The 19,583-nt window shown below is 36.1% G+C and overlaps 2 protein-coding genes across 2 annotated transcripts; both read right to left on the bottom strand.

Annotated features, from left to right (window-relative positions):
• Positions 1-9,759: 9,759 nt before the first annotated feature.
• LOC147848975 (peroxidase 4-like) lies at positions 9,760-11,723 on the bottom strand. Its single transcript, XM_087337911.1, has 4 exons — positions 11,442-11,723; positions 10,726-10,923; positions 10,415-10,580; positions 9,760-10,151 (listed from the first exon to the last, which is right to left on the bottom strand). Exons 1-4 carry the CDS (start codon positions 11,697-11,699, stop codon positions 9,760-9,762), a joined length of 1,014 nt encoding a protein of 337 aa, XP_087194037.1. The 5' UTR covers positions 11,700-11,723.
• Positions 11,724-12,571: 848 nt separating this feature from the next.
• On the bottom strand, positions 12,572-17,876 carry LOC147848974 (protein GAMETE EXPRESSED 1-like). The gene is made up of 8 exons (XM_087337907.1): positions 16,813-17,876; positions 15,767-16,294; positions 14,754-14,880; positions 14,014-14,200; positions 13,775-13,931; positions 13,442-13,674; positions 13,119-13,350; positions 12,572-12,977 (listed from the first exon to the last, which is right to left on the bottom strand). The coding sequence occupies exons 1-8, from the start codon at positions 17,325-17,327 to the stop codon at positions 12,932-12,934; spliced, it is 2,025 nt and encodes a 674-aa protein (XP_087194033.1). The 5' UTR covers positions 17,328-17,876; the 3' UTR covers positions 12,572-12,931.
• Between the last annotated feature and the right edge of the window lie 1,707 nt (positions 17,877-19,583).

The following is a 19,583-nucleotide window of genomic DNA, read 5'->3' as shown; positions in this document are numbered from 1 at the left end:
CTAACAGTGTCAAAAACGCGTTCAATTAATTAGCCTGCAATATAAGTGTATATGATCCTCACAGGATTAGCTTCATTTTTTGCCTCAACTTAACGCACCCCTAATAAAGCATGGATTCTCTACATACACTCTCAAAAAACATGGCATGCATATACTGACAGATCTCACTCATTCTCACTCTCTCTTTCACATACACACCACACCCACATACTGATCAGTGTTGGCATCTCTTTCCTCTTGTCTCTCTCATACATACATACATACATACAGTTTCATACATTTATCTACTTAGTGTACATACACATGCATACACAGACATTTGATCACATATACACACATCCCTTACACCCATGATGTCCTCTCTCTCCCATACAAACATTCTCCAATACAAAGACACCATTCTTCTTTCCCTCTTTCTCCTCCCATTACATGCATACAACAATCTCTCATTTTCTGACGCTTTTCATGCAAAACTCCTGCATTATCTCACATACACAATGATGGACTCTCTCTCTCTCTCTCTCTCTCTCTCTCTCTCTCTCTCTCTCAAAACACATCCATCCAACCCCTATATTCTTACATTCCCTCTCTAGCACACTCACACATGCCTCTACAAGTACATTGTCATCATCCACTAATACTCTCTCATCCACATGCCATACTCTGTACAATGTCAGTATGCACATGCATTCTATCTCTCACCCATATACATATACACACACATTCACATCCACATCCACATACTGTATGTATAGCCCCGCTCTCTCATAAATATCATGCTCTGTTCAAACACAATCACATATAGAATGCGTACAAAGACAGTATACATAGCCTCACTCTTTACCTATAGGATATGGGGTCAAGGTATCCACATAGCATTCTCTCTCTAGGGGCACATGCTGTATTACTATACCATCTCTCTCACACTCACTTACTCTCTCTCTCTCTCTCTCTCTCTCTCTCGTCTGTGTATTGGAGCAAGACATGGATCAAGCAAGAGAGGAAGGAGATTAAGAAATGCACCTTTTTGATGGAAGAAGCGGGTGAAAGAGAAAGAGAAGTGGCCAACACTGAACACAGAGAGAAAGAGAGAGAGAGAGAGAGAGAGAGAGAGACCAAGGAACAGAGCAAAAGTGAAAGGAATACAAAAAACAGAGTAAAGTCGAGAGAGAGAGAGAGAGAGAGAGGGACCAAGGAACAGAGCAAAAGTGAAAGGAATACAAAAAACAGAGTAAAGTCGAGAGAGAGAGAGAGAGAGAGAGAGGCCACTTTTTTCATTATTAGTTGTTTTTTACTCTTATCTCCAAAGTATTGATTTATTACATATATGGGCTTGTAGTTTTGTGTGTAAAGAATTTGAACACAAGAAGAAGAAGAAAAAAAAAGATGCGGGAAAAAAGAGCTCCCAAAGGGTAGGGAAGAGAAGAGTAGAGTCCAAATTTTTAGCTCCCTCTCTCTCTCTCTCTCTCTCTCTCTCTCTCTCATTCATCTCGAAATGCCCCTCCTTCCGAGATCCACCCGATCCTGTCTGCCATGTGCACGAAATTATGAGGAAAATCACCTACAAGCTACGACCAATAGCATAAAGCTGTGTACAAAGTTCCTGCCATTATTCTTCTTCCCTCTATCTGATACGTTCTCGACTCTCGACTCTCGAGTTCTAAGTAATCATTAGACCCACATCACGTGAATCACGGCAAATAGTACACTTGCACTCTTGGTCGAGATGCCGCTTGTCATGCCTATCCACCACCATGGCTTCTTGTTCAGACATGCCTATCCTTCTTTTTTGAACTAAGTGTGTGCTTGTCCTACAAGGCCATTTGCCTCTTTTTGGGACCTCGCATACCCATTGTTTGTAGGCCTGGAGTACCACCATAAAAAAGTACGCACATAGGTCTCCGAGAAGAATATGGCTATAGTTAACAAGAAGTACATTCACTGTGTGGCTTAGCCATACACATGTTTTTCACGCAACTCATTGACCACATTGACATCCCTTTTACCAAACTGCACATGCCCGTGATGTGCACTGTGTAGTGAAACCATAAATCATGAGCCTCATGAGCGCAACGACATTAGTAAGTAGTACGATATCAAAGACTAAGCCCTTGAAATATCTTGAGAGTTGGATTTGGGAGCCCATGCATGCATAGGGGGGATGTAGGTGAGTTAGTGAGCTTGCGTCAACCAAAAGTTTAAAGAAGTGAATGGTGTAAAGCCATATATTGCATTGCAATTAAGGATGGTGTGTACTTAGTTGAAAGGCATCTGAAACCATCCATGCAGTCATCGCGAACTTTGAAATATCCTTCAAGAGACCCTTGTAGTGATATTGAATGACTTTGAAATCACATGAGATGGATGCATTTTCTCTCTTCAACCAAAGTAGGTAGATAGATAAATTGTTTAGCGTCCATAGAGAGGCCAATATTGACCCATGGGACCTAAGTACAAAAGCTATCTTGATGTGTGTCTCTTTCCTAATAAGGGATATTCGTACTTTGAAGCACCAAGTCTTGATGTGTGAATAAGGCATACACATATGACCTCAGCCTTTTAGCTTGTCTCTTTAGTGTGACACTCAAGTCATGACACCCCCCCCCCCCCCTTAATATATCATCATAACTTTCACAAATAGGTACCAAGACTTTGTGTGAAGACATCTCTATCATTTGTTGTGTTGATAATTGGTTCCACAAGGTTCACAAATTAGCTCTTCATTTGGGGAATTGTACTCGTTTTAGTGCCAAATCCATCTTGTAGGATCCACGGATGAGCAATATTGTAACACATGTGTGAGGGTCACAATTGGTAACAAGTGAACAATTTGATTATCACTTATATGTACTTGCCTTTTGGATACTAAAATATCTTTTGAAAACCCATTTCCCTACTCCATAGAAGACTTTTTCTTTGTCAAGAAAGAAACTACCTCGAAAGTAGGGAAACCAACCATTTTCTTTACATGGAAACATTATAAAGAGCCTTGGAAAAGGGAGATTGAAGATTTAAAATTGGTGCCATTTTCCATCAAACAGTTTTTTGTTTCAATGTTTTGGATTAGCTACAAAGAACAATAAAAATTATACACTAGTGGATATAGGAAGAGGTAGAAGTTCTCCAGCAAACTATAAGGACACAATAGACACTCTTAAATTCAAGCGATATATTTAAAATAGATTTTACACAAAGCTTGTTCCATGATCCTTGTTTGCCACTTATTTTGTATGGATCTCTTTTTCGTAGTTCATGCTTTTTAACTACTCAAAGATCGACATCATTCAAAAGATGTAGTGCCAAACTTTGTGGTTATGATATACATCAAATAGACCCATTATTCAATACTTCACTAACTAAAAGTCAGCTTCTATACGTACCTCGATAAAAGAGCAATTGTAGGAGGCTACATATAACTTCAATAGCCCCATTATAAGGGATTGATGTTAGCATATATCATATCCGTAGTATAACCTAGGAAATGCTGCCATTGTAGTCTATATTTAATATTGGCCTCAAACCTTAAGTTGAAGGTGATTCCTCGTCATTGCCTTTACTTTTCAAAATCATACTTTAAAAGAGTTGCCTCCTTAAAAAGAGTGAACATTATTCCTACGGTAAAGACACATGTAGGTAGAGTAAATAAAAGTTCAAGTTTTCAAGCAACCGTTATGGAAAGCTACCTTTGTTCATTTAGCACACAAATATTTGCCATGACAAATAAACGAAGAATCGTTAAGAGGAGCACGATTTTACATCCACCAACAAGTGTTCATAACATATGTTGCCTTTTATACATTGTTTTTGCGAGTAAGATTTCTCTCTATTTTAGTTTTGGGCAAAAATACAAGCCATATATTTGTTTATAACAATGCATTATGATACCTTCAACTTTATCAACTTATACTAAAGAGCCTTGCCAGTCTCCTCTAGTAGATTAATTCATAATCACACTAATCTTAAACCAGTTTCTGTTATGTGCATAACCATAATTGTTCATGAGATAGGTTTTTCATAGTTTCCTTGATCTTATTATGAGTAAACGTGGGTTATTTTTTAAATGAACGAGGTTAGGAATTCAATTATACGGTGCGGGATAACAATTAAGTTATCACTTGACCACTTCATATAAAGTAGTCAAGTGTGAACACACTAGGGCTTCAAGGTTTTGCCTATATCAAAAGGCTAGCTATCTTCTTATGGGGGAGGCTTAACCTATGTTAAGACTATAACAGTGTGGCTATGGCTTTTGTTAGTTAAGCACATGCGATCCTCACAAAACCCAAGGTATGACTCACATCAAACCTCAATGGTATGGGACATCGAGGAGGTTTAGGTTTGTCTCAGTCATTGCTAGGGGTTGGTCAGGTGGTTTGACATCCTCTTTTCTTTCTTTAGCCTATAAATCCTTATGTTTGTTTAATTAATTAATTATACTCTAACGGTTCCTATGATGACATGCATGTCTACAATAGAACAAATCAAGATGTCAATATTTTATTTTTTATGATTGCTTCTAATATTGTTATTTCATGTAGCATAACTCATATGAAAGTGATGGTATTAGGGTTGCAAGAAGTTGTTTAGGGCAAAAAAACTATGTAGTATATCACTCTCTTATGCTATAGAAATGGGATGAAGACAATGATATATAGATAGATAGATAGATCGATATATTGTGCTATATTGATAAGAACTTTACAAATAGTGTAATGCGGCAACAAGCATGATATGTTCACTCCAACCTCCTAAAGTTGGATATGTGCAAGGATGACAAATTGTGCTATTGAAATTGGCTTCACATAAGTTATGCGTTGAAATTCGTGACCATCTGTCATAATGTCATATAAAATGATAGGTATAGACTATAGTTATTACTACAAAGGGGGCACACCAAATATACCACGCTTGTACACATGAAAACAAATAGAAATCCAACACCAAAACAGAAGAATGCTATTATACATTGTTAACTATCACATGAAAAAAATATCAAAACAAATAGAGGTCATCACAAAAAATCCTTAGTGCTACCTAGGGGCCAATGCGATTACAAGGTGTGATTTTTAAGGACAATATGCTTGCTTCGGACATAATAGCCAATTGGTTGGGGACTATGTGGTCTCTAATTATTCCAACTACTCTTAGACACACTACTTTTGAGTCAATCAACATTTCATGTAACCTTCTTTCTTTGTTAATATCGTTATTGTGATTTCTTGAAAGAAACTTGAACAATCCCTTATTATTGGAATCTTATCGTGTAAGAAAATATGTGATTTCTTGACTACACAAAGGTGAAATGTACTTAAAGTTATTTGATGATCTAATAATTAGATAGGATTTCCTATATCTAAAACCTCCAAGATATCTACATCACTAATCTCAAAATTCGCCTTATGAAGTTGTGGATGTTCTTATTGTTCATTTGAAATGGTTGCTTGTGAACTTGTAGGAGGAAAACACAAACTTTTGAGTTGTAGAAGATTTTGAGCATAGAATTTGGTCAATTAACTGTTTATATGGGTTCCTTGAGACGAAAATCCTTGACAAATATTTGTTCATGTGGACAATCCCAAAATCATCATGGAACAACAAGGCTTATTGTAGTTGTTCCGAAGCGTTTTTGTGGAGTGTGCTTTTAAGTTTGACTATGGGAATTTATTTTGGAATAAACTTTACACTTAAGTGTTTCTACTAAGTGTTTGTAAGATGATTTGTTTACATCAAATTCACCAATTTTTTGAGATGAAATTCCATATGTAAGATCATTTAATTCTAGATGTAAGTTTTCAAATAGAATTAAAAAGAGATGCTTGATTGGGCATATTTACAAATGCCTATATGCTATCAACGAGGCATAGATTTCCATTATTGATGTTTCACAGATTTACATCATAATGAATAGCTTTTAATTGAGATATCAAATATAGTCACGTGCTTCTAATTAAACAATGTTTGGCATCCAACGGTAACATGTTTAGCAAAGAAAATACTATAAATACGTTGCTTGGTTTATTCATTTGTGTATTGATGTGATGGAACACATTATATATCTTACATACATATCAAAAAGTGTATCAAAAGTACTACATCTTTCGTTATATATGCATTGCTTGTAATTTGATGTCTCCACATTTCAATGCAAATAGGAAACTACATGTGAAAACATTATAAAATCATTCATTTATTGTGTCGATGAATATTACACATGTCAAACTTTGCCAAAGCTAAAACTTGATAGGGTGATTACAATGAGATTTTTTAAGGATCCCAATGACGAGTCTTGATGCCAAAATTTCATAAAAGTATTCTTTTTACTCCATGGACGCATATGAATTATCTACATCCAAGTTCCAACTAGTGATTGCCATAGGGTGAAAAAAACAATTACGTGTAGGCTGGTAGCATTAACAAAATGAGAGGTGTAAAGGGTTGCAAGTTGCCCAAATATATCAAACTAGAGCAGTAAAAATGAGAGGTGTAAAGGATTGCAAGTTGCACAAATGTATTTGTGGGGTGCACTAACAAAAGTCAGAGGTGTAAAGGAATGCAAGTTGCCCAACGGGTAGTGATACACATATTGGATGCCAATCTATGTCTTATTAGTATTGCTATTAGTATTTGCCACCCAACTTTTATAACGAAAATTTTAAACTCCAAAATTTGAGAGAAGCCCTAATTTAAATTACGTGTTCTTGACTAAGAGGGACTCTCATGAATGTGTCCAATGTATCCCAATGACTTATTAGATTCATGCCCATGACCCTATTGGAAGTTACAAACAATTTGTTTTGCCATTGCCAAGAGTACCCAAGATTGACAACTTAGATTCATGAACTATCAAGTTTCAATTTGAACAAAATTGCTTAGTAAGTTCAATTTTATAGGACAATTTATTATGCTTCTATGTTAATCATCCACTTTTAGAGATACACTACCCTGTCTTCAAAAAAGAAAAAAAGTCATTGGATAAAGAGTGAAAAAGATAACAACTTTAGGAGACATATGTAACAAGAAAATACCTTAGTATGTGCACTTTTTGCCACAAGCTTGTGGGGTATCTTTTAATTCCTTCTTTACATCTACTGAACATCCAACGTATATTAAAGAGCTTTTATTTCATTACCTTTCCAATTTTTGTTTTGCCTTGCCTTGACGTTAGTGTAGTCTTCAATCAAGAAACAAAATCTAATCATGTAAAGCTCAAAGTTTGTGAATTGGAATGAGAAAAAGATCAAGTTACGAATCATGATCATTATCTCGCATGTTTTATGTCCCAAACTTAGGCTCAAACTCTCTATGACAAGCAACACATGTGGCAATCGACACTCGTTCTGAGAGAATGATAAGTGTTTTGAGATTACGAAATAGAAAATGATTTAGTTAAATGACCTTTACATTGTATTGTGTTTATTAACATAGTTTATACCAAACTTGTTAAATCTTCAACATTAGACCGTTTCAATGTTATAGTGTTCCTCGATAGAACAAGGATACTTGTTTTGAATTGCCATACATATTCAACTCCTCTTAAGTCTGTTACATGTGTTGATGTAGAATATGAATTAAAAAGTGAGTACTATAAGTTCTAACTGATATCAATGATTGTTTTTCATTGCCAATACATACATTTCTGTTATTAATGTTGTGAGGGTGGCCTTCAATTGAATTGTTGCACATGTGAAATATCGTCAACCGATAACGAGGGCCATCCATGTGTCATGATATTACAATGAAGAATTGTTTGTCAGATAATTCTTTGAAATAATGGTTTTATTAGATTCTTTTGAGAATTTGCAACTGTTGTGATATTTTTGAAACTTTTTCTTCAAAGTAATCTAAAACTTTTTGGCAAGATGTTTGGTAGCAAAATTATGATTGACTAACTAATATCTTTGCAACGAGTTCTTTAAAAATAACTGTTATAAGTCCGATTTCCGCCACAATGTGTGAATATACATGTATCTATGTGTCTACTGCATGCATGTGGTTTTATATGTTACACAAACATATATGCACATGTTTGTATTTTTAGCATAACATAGTAGTTTTCAAACTATCAATCTATTACCCAAAACATATGTGAATTACTAGAAACATGTTTTGACTTTACAGAAGCCAACAACTATGTTAGTTCAAATGACTACAATGCAATACCAGTTTGAATAGTTGCCCGTTCATAATTCAATTAATCGTCTTTAAACAACCAGTTTGAATAATTGCCCGTTCATAATTCAATTAATCGTCTTTAAACAACGCAAACATATATACCCATGTATTTATATTTAACATAGTAGTTTTTAGACTACTATTCTACTACCTATAATGTATGTGGAATATTGGAAATGTGGTTTGACTCACCAATTGCCATGTTAGCTAAAATGACCACAATTCATCACTAGTTTGAATAGGTGTCCGTTGATAATTCAAATAATCGTCTTTAAACAATCGAGACACGACTCGTTTACTTGGTACAATAGTTGTCTTAGATGATAATCCAAAGCACCGTCTTCAAACAATTAAGGCATGACTCATTTTACTAGGTATGATGATTGTACCCTATCAATGTGTAATCGATCAGGTTTAGTTTTATAATTCTTGGTTGTTGATTTCCATAATTGTCTTTAAACAATCGAGGGATAACTCATTCACTCTTGGTATGATGGTTGCTCTATCAATAATTCAAACATTTAAGAAACGTCGTTTTCAAAACAAAAAAAAGAGGCACAACTTAACTACTTTTATCCTACCAATGCATATCATTATGTTACTCGTTTGGATATTGGTGTCTTTACACAAAAGCAACTTAAGTTTAGCATGATATCTCATTTACTTCAATTGAAACGTATAATGATATGTATGACACAATAATGTTACAAATAAACTCTAATAAACAAAAATGATCCTTCATTTAAATCAATGTACAACTCATACATAGGCCACACCATGTTGCAAACATAATTCAACGCAACAAAAATGTTATAGAGAATTAAAGGACTAAACAACAATATGGAGTACACACCTTGTTATAGCCCATGAAGATGTTATGCCAATTAAATGAATGCATCACATTATGAGAGGACACAATGCTATGGACAAAGTCAAAAGTGAAGAAAACTGTAGTCAAGATATGATGGAGTTTCAAAATCTAAATGATCAAATAATAATGATTAAGGAATTCCATCATTCGCATTGCTATTATTGTATGTGCTATGGAGGTGCTTGGTTAATATTCCATGTTTGCTAGCTTGGGCCATTGAGTTCTATTCCAATCACCATACATTTATCATGATTTAGTTCACTCAAGAAAGTTAACATTGAGTCTATTGCACTTGAAAAAGTATACAAACAATATTGTTATCCAACATAGGCAATATTCAGTTGACTGTGTTATGTTTAGAAAATATGATACTCATAAACGATGATGAGTTGAGAATTATAAACTGCGCAAGGGTTTACCTATGATGTGTAATCTATTATTGTGTTAAAATTTCTAGGCTACATATATGAGTTGGTGTCCTATACATAAATTTGAAAGCTTCACAACCCTCCATTCCTACATGTTATAATCCTTTCATGTGATTCAAATTGTTCAAATGCCATATGTGGATTGATGTGGCCTTGTAATGTAGTTAACACTTTGTACATGAATTTGAATGCTATATAATCTAAATTCCTAAATGATGCAACCATTTTACATGTGATTCTCATTACATATACATATAATGCCGAGCAATCAATCAAAACACGAACCAATCAAGGATTTATTACACTACAATTTTTCCTTATTTCACCCGCATTACCTATCATCACACCAATGGAACTCATCTTGACCATTGAGTTTACGAACGCTTGAAAGAACTCATTTGGAGACGATGCAAACGTTCTCACAAGCCCATGTGTCCGATTATCTATTGCGAGAACTTGATCTGAAAAGAGCAATCCCCTCTGATTTTGTAGTGCATTATAATAGGATGTGTCGAACCAAAACGGTGACACTGGGTCAAACGGTATCGGATTGTTGCTCTCATTCAATGGGCATTGTTGTTTCAATTGTTGTGCAAATGATGGATCCATGGTGGGATCAACGATTGGTGATAGTCTTGCCATAAAATGGCTGCACTTTGCAAAACCTATGGTATGTGCACCTATCACATATGACTTCTCCCTATTAAACAAATATACACATACAAATTGACCACCAAAGCATTATCGTGCTTTGTGCCATAGAAAAAATATAGACATGTATAATTATTGCATAAATCCATGAATGTGCTTAAGAAATTATAGATTAGAATGAAGGAAAACCCCTCACAAAAATAGATAAATATATTTATGATTTTAACATATGATTTTTGAAGTGTGATCAAGGAACTAAATGGAGAAAAAGGAATTTTAAATGGAAAAGAACCTGACAACACAACGAGGTCCAACAAAGTTAGCGACTTTGCCTCAAAAATGGCAAGCATATCATCCACATTCATTGTTGGTGTGGGAATGTTGCCTTCCACCATGGAAGCTAATGATATTCGACCATCTCGTCGACCGAAAGGAACCTCCCATGTAGGACCTTGTAGCTGCAAAACTTATTAAAATGTACTATCACTTTTATGGTACAAACACAATCCAAAGATTCTAATAGCATACATATATACATATGTTATTCTAGTATTGTTTATCTCCATACATTTTAAATTGAAGGAAATCATATTAATAACTTACAAAGGCAACGGCTTGTTGAGCTGCGAAAACGACAATGTCCGCACATGAAACGACACCTGGACATACCAACTCCAGTTGTTGTTTTATTGCATTGATGGTATCAAAAGCTTGTTGAGGGATGTCTATATTGTTGGGATGTTGTCTCTCAACAAGAGGGTTTTGGGTGGTGGGCGATACCAATATGGATGCATCACAACCCTGTGTAATAGATTAGCACAAGCTCAAGAGGATTTTGATAAAAGCATTAGCACATGACATAATGTGATTGATGTTATACCGCAAAGTTTTTAGATATGTTTCCCATGTCCCTTTTCATATTGCCTGCTAGGCAATGCTTTGAGTAACCCTGGACCCATTAGGGAAAGAGCACATTTCCCTACACATTTCTTTCAAGTTCCATGCTTTGATTAACCCATTAGGAAAACAACACAATTTCCCCATAAATTTCCTTCAAGTTTCCCATTTGAGGTGATTATTTACTTCCTAAGTATAACATTCACTCCATACGGGAAATATCACACCTTCACTTGGCATTCCCTTTTTTTGCCGAATGAGGAAATAATAAGATTTAAGATACAATAGCATCAAGATATGTATGAGGTTCTATAGGGTTGAAGAAATTTGATGCAATATAAAGTTTGATTGCACATGGAATTTAAGTAGGTGATTTATGTCTTATATGAAGTATGCATAATAGGCTTGACGGAATATATTGCCTGGACAAACGCATCGTGGAGGATGAGTCGCAAGAGTGAAGGTGCAACGACATTGTCCGATGAAGCCAATTTGCGGAAAGTCGAAGTAGCAATGGATACCATGCTTGGACATATAGTTTCATAGAAACTTGTGGATAAGTGGGGAGGTGACGAAGGGGTAAAACCATCACTAACATGTTGACCATTACAAGAAAACCAGAGATTAAAATATCCATCTTCACCAACATGGAGGTGATTTGAGGAAAAGATAGAGATCATCACGAGGATTATGACTATGCTCTGTTTATGATCCATATTTCATCACTATCCTGTCTATTCACAAACCTCAACAACAATGAAAATATTGTCACCCATGTATGTTTCCCACACTTACTATTTATGTAAATTAATCCAAAAAAGCATATATCTAATTTGTGCCCACATCAATGATGTCACTTCGACTTTTTTCTTATCCACACTTCTAGGACATTCCTAAACAAAAACAAAACAAACACCGGACAAGGCCTTTCCCTTCTACTTTTGTGTATCAAACACAATTGAACCTCAAGCATACAATGTGGGAATCATTTCTTCATGTTCGTTAATTCGATCACGTATCACATCACAAAAACAAAACTCAAGCATTCGTTGTGTGGGAAAAGTCTCATCTTCCCTAATTGATGGTAAATAACCATGAGAGAATACCTCAATCTTACTAATGTTTAGCAAAATTTTCTGTAACTCTAAATAAACCTTGAATAAAATTTCCTCATCATATATGTGCCATGTGTATGGTATCCATATGTGAGTGCCATGGCTTTCTTTAACTTTTAGGGAATGTTGAAGTTGATGAGAATTCATAGGCCTCGATCAATCAACTATTAAAGGCATTTGATAAGAAATGAGAGAGAAATGTCATCAAGCTCATTTCACATATTGAAACTACAAGGTTGTATACTAAAAAAATAATGTGAGGAGAATGCTTGAATGTACACCATCAGTATAGTATATGGTAAATGTCCACAATGCCATGCACAAAGACTTGGCAGTAACATGACATAGAATCAATCACAAAAATACATGGCTATAGTGACAATACTTTACATTCACTTCAATCTTTTACAAATTAAATAACCCTACACAAGCTCATACTAATTGAATTAAAGCTATGTCATGTCAGAAACAACCACTCGAGAACACAAAATCTAAGATCGCTTTGTGTACTAGGTTCATTCAAAAACCCATAATTCCCTTAAGAGTGTAAGAGGATTTGGAGCCTAATCAACCATCAATTTATGTCAGAGATAGCTTGACTTCATTCAATATCTATTATTATATTACATCATACAAATTGCAATTTCAATAAAAGATCAAGTGGTTGACTTTATGGCAAGAAACTCATCCAATTATATAGTAATAAACTGGCATAGGAGGAAAACAGTTCCCGATTCTTCTTGCATGTAAAACTGGATTGATTACAGATACCTTGGATTTCTTTTCTTCAGATAATATCATAAAAATCTTTCCGACCTTGCATGGTAGAAATTGCATCGATAGCTGCAAATTATATCAACATACCCAGTACTTCCAACAATTAAAATTTGCTATGTGTACCCAGTACCTTATTATATGCATGTGTACATGTGCTAAACAAAAAAACTTCAGCGATTTAAGTTGAATCCAGACTGTATAGATGACCTCTTTTTACATAGGGACCGAAGGTTATAGCCCTTGAAAGTAGTTGGTTGCCCATCATAAGGGCACACATAATCTGGATCCTCTTTATCGTCATCATGATCATCTCCTTGATAGTTATCAAACTCATCTAAGGATGAAAAACCAAAGCCATGACACACCATCCATGCCTTGAAAACATCGTCTCCTTTAGGACCCTTTGTCTTCTCTTGTTTCCTACAATTTGAACCCCCCCCTGTATTTAAAGTCAAGGTTAGAAAACCCTAATCCATGCATTGTCAGCACTTTATATTAATAAATCCTAGTACTGAAGGTGAATGACTCACTGAAATATGTTTTAGCACGATGGATTATCTTTGATGCAACATCTTGCTTTGCACTACAAGAATTGGTTATCCATGGCACATTGTCTCTCTCATTTGCTAAAAAGGTTTTTGTTGAGTAAGCAGGTTGTAATTGTACATCCTGAATGTATGGGGGATTAATAGATTGACAGAGTATAGCATTCAACTTTTTATCCAGCTCTACCAGCAAGATATGGTTCTGCCAGGAAATATCTCTGCATATATGAATTTACATTTAAATCAAACAACATAGGATGGTAAATATTGCATTCAGTAAATGAAACATCAATCTGATATCTACAAAACAATTTGAACCTGAATGTGATAACGAAATATAAGATCACTGCAGCTGTAAATATAGCAAACATGGATCTAGACCAATAGGAAACTGTTTGAATCCACTGTTGATTGTTCATAATGCTGCCATATGCCTTCATAACATAAACCTCCACAGTGATTGAGATAAACAACCCTACAATTCCACAAAAGAAATGTTACCTTATGAAAGAGAAATTGTATGGTTGATTGATATTATCAGGCTCTTCATAACTCACCAGCATACAGAATTCCCCTAGCATTGTTGGTTTGCTTGGCACTAGTCAGCACATGAATAAACACCGCCAATGTGCCATAAAATACAAAAAGTTTCAGAGCTCTCGATTCATAAAGAATGTTGTCATAGAGAGAAAACATTCTATCCAAGGTAGATAAAATAGAACCTTGTTTCATAACAAATGCCTCCTGTAATATAGAAACATTGCATATATTAATTGCTTTATGAAAAAATAGCTTTGTTCCTCTCAGAAACATTCAACATTGCCTGGAGCATGAGGGTAACAACTATTGAGAAAAAAAGCATCCTCATTCACAAAACTCAGTCTTGCTTGCTTGATAGCTTTCCGTAAGTCAAATTGCTTGCAGCTACCAATTTCACAAAATTTACCTTCCTGCTATCTCTTCTTCCCTCCCACAAATTTTCTATTCCTCTTCTAAATATTTCTAATTCTTCACAAGCACCACACATTCTAGTTTATGGAGAGCCATGTGAGAATCCTTTAGTACACTTAGCTATTGCCAACCTCAAGAAGCAAGAGTACAGTTTAATGAGAAGGTATATGAGACACGTTTCCAGTTCCTGGTCATAGTGAATAAAGTTTCAGAATGCACGATGTTTCAGACGTTATCCTTACAAACTTTTTGTTACACCAAATGAAATCAGCAATGATAAAAAGAGCTTCACATTATGCGACTGGAGCATACAAAAAGCATACTCTATTGTACCATGATTGAGTACCTGAGCATGAAGCATAGCTTCAGATCCCTTCAGAAGAAGTTTATTTCTATCATCCAATTCTATCCGCCATAAGTCAAAGCTTGCTCGAGCTCTTTGGGCCCCATCAGATAAATCCTGCAATGACAGTCTGCAAAAAGAAGTAATGGTACTGAAGTTGACAATTCATTTTTGTTTCTCTCTGAAATTGTTATGTGCAACACGCATAACATTAATTAGGACCTACAATAAGCTTAAATATAGGCCCATTTGTATGTGGATAATTTTGATCCTAACAGATATACACAGTTGCATAAACATTTGTTTTGTGTTTTGAAGAAGAAATATGTATTATACTATTTGTTTTGTTAATAAATTGGTTATGCCATACCAGCTTAATGTTATATGGATTGAACAGATTGGAAATCATAAAATGTATATTTCACTACTGATCTTGTCAACCTAGGCTTAAAAGAGTGGAATAAATTGAAAAACAGCCTACACCAGACTTTTTCACCATCAAGGATGTTATGCACACATAACTAGGTGAGGGTAGGTCACTAATATTTACAAAACGTAAATGAAGGGTATGTTCCCTAATCTTACAAAGGAACTAATGTGATTGGATAGACAGAATGATAGGTGCTTGTACCATCATGATCTTGACAACCAAGGAATGGAGAGTCTTTTAGAAGAGCACAAATATTCAAGGGGCCTAGGAAGAAATATAAATATGAGGCCTAGCTACCCTCATAAAACAGATTATCTCGGAAGGCTGAAGTCTTGAGACACCAATGGTGCAGGCTAGGCTTTCATCACGAAGATTGTGTTAACCTATTCCACGGTACTAGTCATCCAAATATCTATTGGTATGAGATGTCAGTGGTAGGTTAGTTATGTCTTGATCATAGCTCTGGGGTGGTTGGGAGGATCGGGGTCTTTTACAGATTCACCTTTCTTTTACAGATTCTTAACAAATGGATGAAAAAGAAGGGAAAAAAACAAGCCCTACGATATTTTATAACTCAAAACTGTACCTTGTCTCATCCATGGCTGATGTTTGAGATTCCTTCAGATCATCTAAGCTCCGCAATGCACTTGCTTTGAGCCTCTCTATATTGGAGGCTAAGGCATCTGCCAATCTTAGTTGTTGCTCTGCAAGCTCCTTGTTCCCTTCTGATATACCATCTAGCTGCTGATGGGTTTGTTGGGCAGCTGTTTTTAGGTCTTTCAAACTGGAAGATATTGCCTTATTCATATCTTGATGAAGTTCTTTCAGTTCCATCTGCCTATCTTTTATCTCTTGTGAGTGCTCAAAGACAGCTTGAACTGTGCCAAGAGTACTCTTCAGTTGGTTATCAAATTGTTCATTTTGAGCAAGCAGTGTTTGGGACATAGTTTGCATGGTGCTGAGCTTCTCTTCCAGTTTCGAAGACTGTTGTAATGCATCATCTAAGATCTCATGGGATAATCTCTCCACATCCTTCACTTTGTCAAGCATCCAGTGCCCTGTTTGTTTGAGATCATTTACGATATCCGATGTCTCTTGTCTAAATGCTTCATTCCTGCATGAAATATAGACTTGTGGACTGTTATATAACACTCCAATGTTTAGAATATGCTCATCAGCTATTGGATATCCTTTGTTCATCCACATGCTGGATGGGTATGATCTAGATCAATATAGCTACATGGCTTGCCTTTACCTCTATGTGGTCTTTGCATCTACACTATTGTTATATTCTCTCTAATCTACAAACTCTCGCCTCCTACATGCTTTGATTTGATTAATCATGTTTATTTGGATAATTATATGATTATATGATTGAGAAATTGAGATCCTGAGTACTCTAACTTGTGAAATAGAGAACTTTTTAAGAGTCAAGTGCTAGAATTGTTGCACTCCCTTTATAATATAGTTTAACCCCAATAAACATGATCAATCAAATTCAGAGCTAATTGTGCAGTTAATTATACAACTAAGAGAGATCCAATCTATCTAAGCATACAACACAGAAGGTAAAATTCCAAAACACAGCAAAGATCTTTGGAAAGAACCGAGTAAGAGGTCACGTTTCTTAACTGAAGGTGTTGACACATAGCTTCGGCTTCCACGAAGAAAGCATGATAGATCCCATGGGTGTGCGCATCTACCTTCTGTGTGCAATATTTTACTAGAGTTTTGTCAGAGCATTTTGGTGGAGGAGGCCAACCAGTCATCCTCAAGAAGCAATCTGTGAACTCATATGCAAGTCTGCACTTCTTTTCTTCGTCTTGAAGGATGGCATGGCAGCTCGAAAGGAGCTTCTTGTATGCTTTCTGCCAACAGGAGGCTTCCAGAGTGCTACTGCTCACCATGGATTGCCCTTGTTTCATCAGAGAAGAACGAGGGAGACCATCGTTACGATTCAGGCCACTGAGGTCTAGACCAGAGCCATGCCTGAGAGGATTTTCAAAACCTTCTTCGTTTTCGTCCGTTCTTTCAGTGTTGAGATTCCTCCATAGCCAGCAGGAGGCAGAAGGGAATGAAGAAGTGACGAGAAGGAGGAGGAAGAGGAGGAGGAGGAGGTACCTGATGGTGGAGGATGAAGGTGGCATGGAATTGGCATAAATACTCGGATTCTCTGCATCTCCTTCTTGGCAGTCGTATAGGGGCTAGTCTTGGAGGTCGTGGTTGCCATCGCCATCGCCATCGCCATCGCCACGCAGAGAGAGAGAGCGAGGTAGCGAAACGCTTTGCGTCTCTTGGTGTTCTGAGAGAGGAGGAAACAAATGGTTCGTGGAATTTACAGAAATACCCTCCCTCCAAACCACAGAACGCATAATTTATCTTCCGCAAAATTGCCGAAATGCCCCTGCCATTTTCCAACCCATCTGCTCAAGCCTGCTTCTCCATCGTCATCACGTGTGCAAAAATTAACACACATCATTAGATCTCTCGAATAAACAGAAAGCAACCAAAGCTCCCTTTTCTCGGAGATACGATGCAGATGAAGAGAACGGAAGGACATGGATTTGTCATCTTTGGTAAATATTAATATCAGGCTTGAAGCTCGGAAAGAGAAATTGGCTCACATACATAAATCCCAAACCCGTGGAAAATTGAAAAAAAAAGTGTACTTTTGACAAATATCTGATGATAATTTAGTTAAATATCAATCATAGCATTGCCTTTAGTTAAACAATGGTACACAATATTGATCTGTTCAAAAGAAGCAGCTTAAACCTCGAAGTCAAAAATAATTGGGAGGAATGCATCGATACTGAAGTTTCTTGCGATACCCGGGTATCTTTAATGTCAAATACACGAATATTACCTAGTAAAAATTAACAACGTAAATGATGCCCATCATCAATTTGATGATACCATTCACAGTGCTTACAATGCTCACTCAACATATGAATTGAGCCATTGCCATATATTTACACGTGTGCGTGCGTGCATGTGAGAGAGAGGTTCGTTCTCTCTTCAAGGTTTCTATCCTCCCCATTTAATGATTGTGTTTCTCCGAGGGAGATGTTTGTTCTATCTTCTAGACTTCTAACCGCCTCATCTAGAGCCAGTGGAATGGATGCAGCACTTGTATTCCCATAGTTGGCTAGGTTTGTAATAATTTTTGTTGATGGGAATGTGTAACTTTTCAGCCACTGCATCTATAATCCTTCGGTTTGTCTGAACATAGATAGCATCCATATTTTGAAGTTACTCACTGTCATGATTAAGATGAAAGAAAAACTCGAAACAGAATATATATGCCTATAGAAAAAATTGTACAGCAACTGCTTCCTTCTCTACATATTAATTACAAATTTCCAATAATACTAATGGCAAATGTTCCTTTATATCATCTTTAATTTATGCGAAGACTCTGAACTAACGCTGAATTTCTATTTTTTTCTCTAAATGTTCCCCAGTCTCGTCAAGGTTGACCCAAATCGGCTAGTGCTAAAAAGACCAGATTTTTAAAGAAAATATATTCCTTGGATGTTGATTATTAGGAAAAAGAGAAAGATAAATCCATGTATATAGGAAACTTCTTGCCTGATATACGAGAAGCTAGTGAAGGTCATGTTCCTTCAGCTCTGCCTCTTTGAGGGCTGCTTCTATTGCTCACGGAACACTGCGCACTGCAAAGCGGAAACCTTTTTTTCCATTCATCTCCAGGCAACATGGCGAAGCTGTCATGGGCAAAAAATTGGTCCCATTGTTGCTCTTCTGGCTTGTGCTACCCAACAAGATACCAACAAGAGCATGGAGGTGTCTGCAAATGTTATTTCGCAATATAAAATTTTATAAACATAAATAAATTCTTAGAAATTTGTTCTGTTAAACACCATAATCACGGAGATGCACAAGTATATTTCACAACAATATAAAATTATGTATGAATTCTCACAACAATATAAAAATTGAAACTATATCAATTCTAAAACAGGATCTGAAAAAGTAGATCTTTACTTTTGACCGTTTCCATCACTGTAAAAATCAAAACCTAGCAAACCATATTTGTCATCACTGGATGCCAGTTAAACCACTGGGAAAATTTTCAGTGATGCGTATAAGATACATCTTAAACTAATATAAACAGTAGCCAATCAGAAAAATCCATGAATGAGAACACAAGTCAACAAGAAGATATCACCATGCAGGTGCATTTTCCCATTTTCATACAAGACATATATACACAGTAACCCATCAGAAAAAGTCAATGATTGAGAAGAACGAAGACAAAAGTGAACAAGAATATGTATATGCATTGTGCATAAATGCAAGAGCTACATCTCATTTTCAGTATAAGATACATTACAATCCCTTATATCCAGAAACCAGTCATAAAAATCCACGAACAAGAA

The sequence above is a fragment of the Azolla caroliniana genome, unplaced genomic scaffold (genome assembly GCF_043228905.1).
Source record: "Azolla caroliniana isolate FFs.n. ecotype wild unplaced genomic scaffold, voAzoCaro1.0.p SCAF_160, whole genome shotgun sequence".
Taxonomy (NCBI): Eukaryota; Viridiplantae; Streptophyta; class Polypodiopsida; order Salviniales; family Salviniaceae; genus Azolla; species Azolla caroliniana.
The sequence above is the reverse complement of the archived record's forward strand: the minus strand, read 5'-3'. Positions and strand labels throughout refer to the sequence as shown.

Coding starts and splice junctions, on each gene's coding strand:
- LOC147848975 (XM_087337911.1), bottom strand. CDS start 11,699: ATGATCTCTATCTTTTCCTCAAATCACCTCCATGTTGGTGAAGATGGA. Junction 10,924..11,441: donor TCCACGATGCGTTTGTCCAG/GCAATATATTCC, acceptor TCTATTACACAG/GGTTGTGATGCATCCATATT. Junction 10,152..10,414: donor GGACCTCGTTGTGTTGTCAG/GTTCTTTTCCAT, acceptor CATATGTGATAG/GTGCACATACCATAGGTTTT.
- LOC147848974 (XM_087337907.1), bottom strand. CDS start 17,327: ATGCCACCTTCATCCTCCACCATCAGGTACCTCCTCCTCCTCCTCTTC. Junction 13,932..14,013: donor TAGGGGAATTCTGTATGCTG/GTGAGTTATGAA, acceptor GTGGAATTGTAG/GGTTGTTTATCTCAATCACT. Junction 13,351..13,441: donor TCGTGCTAAAACATATTTCA/GTGAGTCATTCA, acceptor CTTTAAATACAG/GGGGGGGTTCAAATTGTAGG.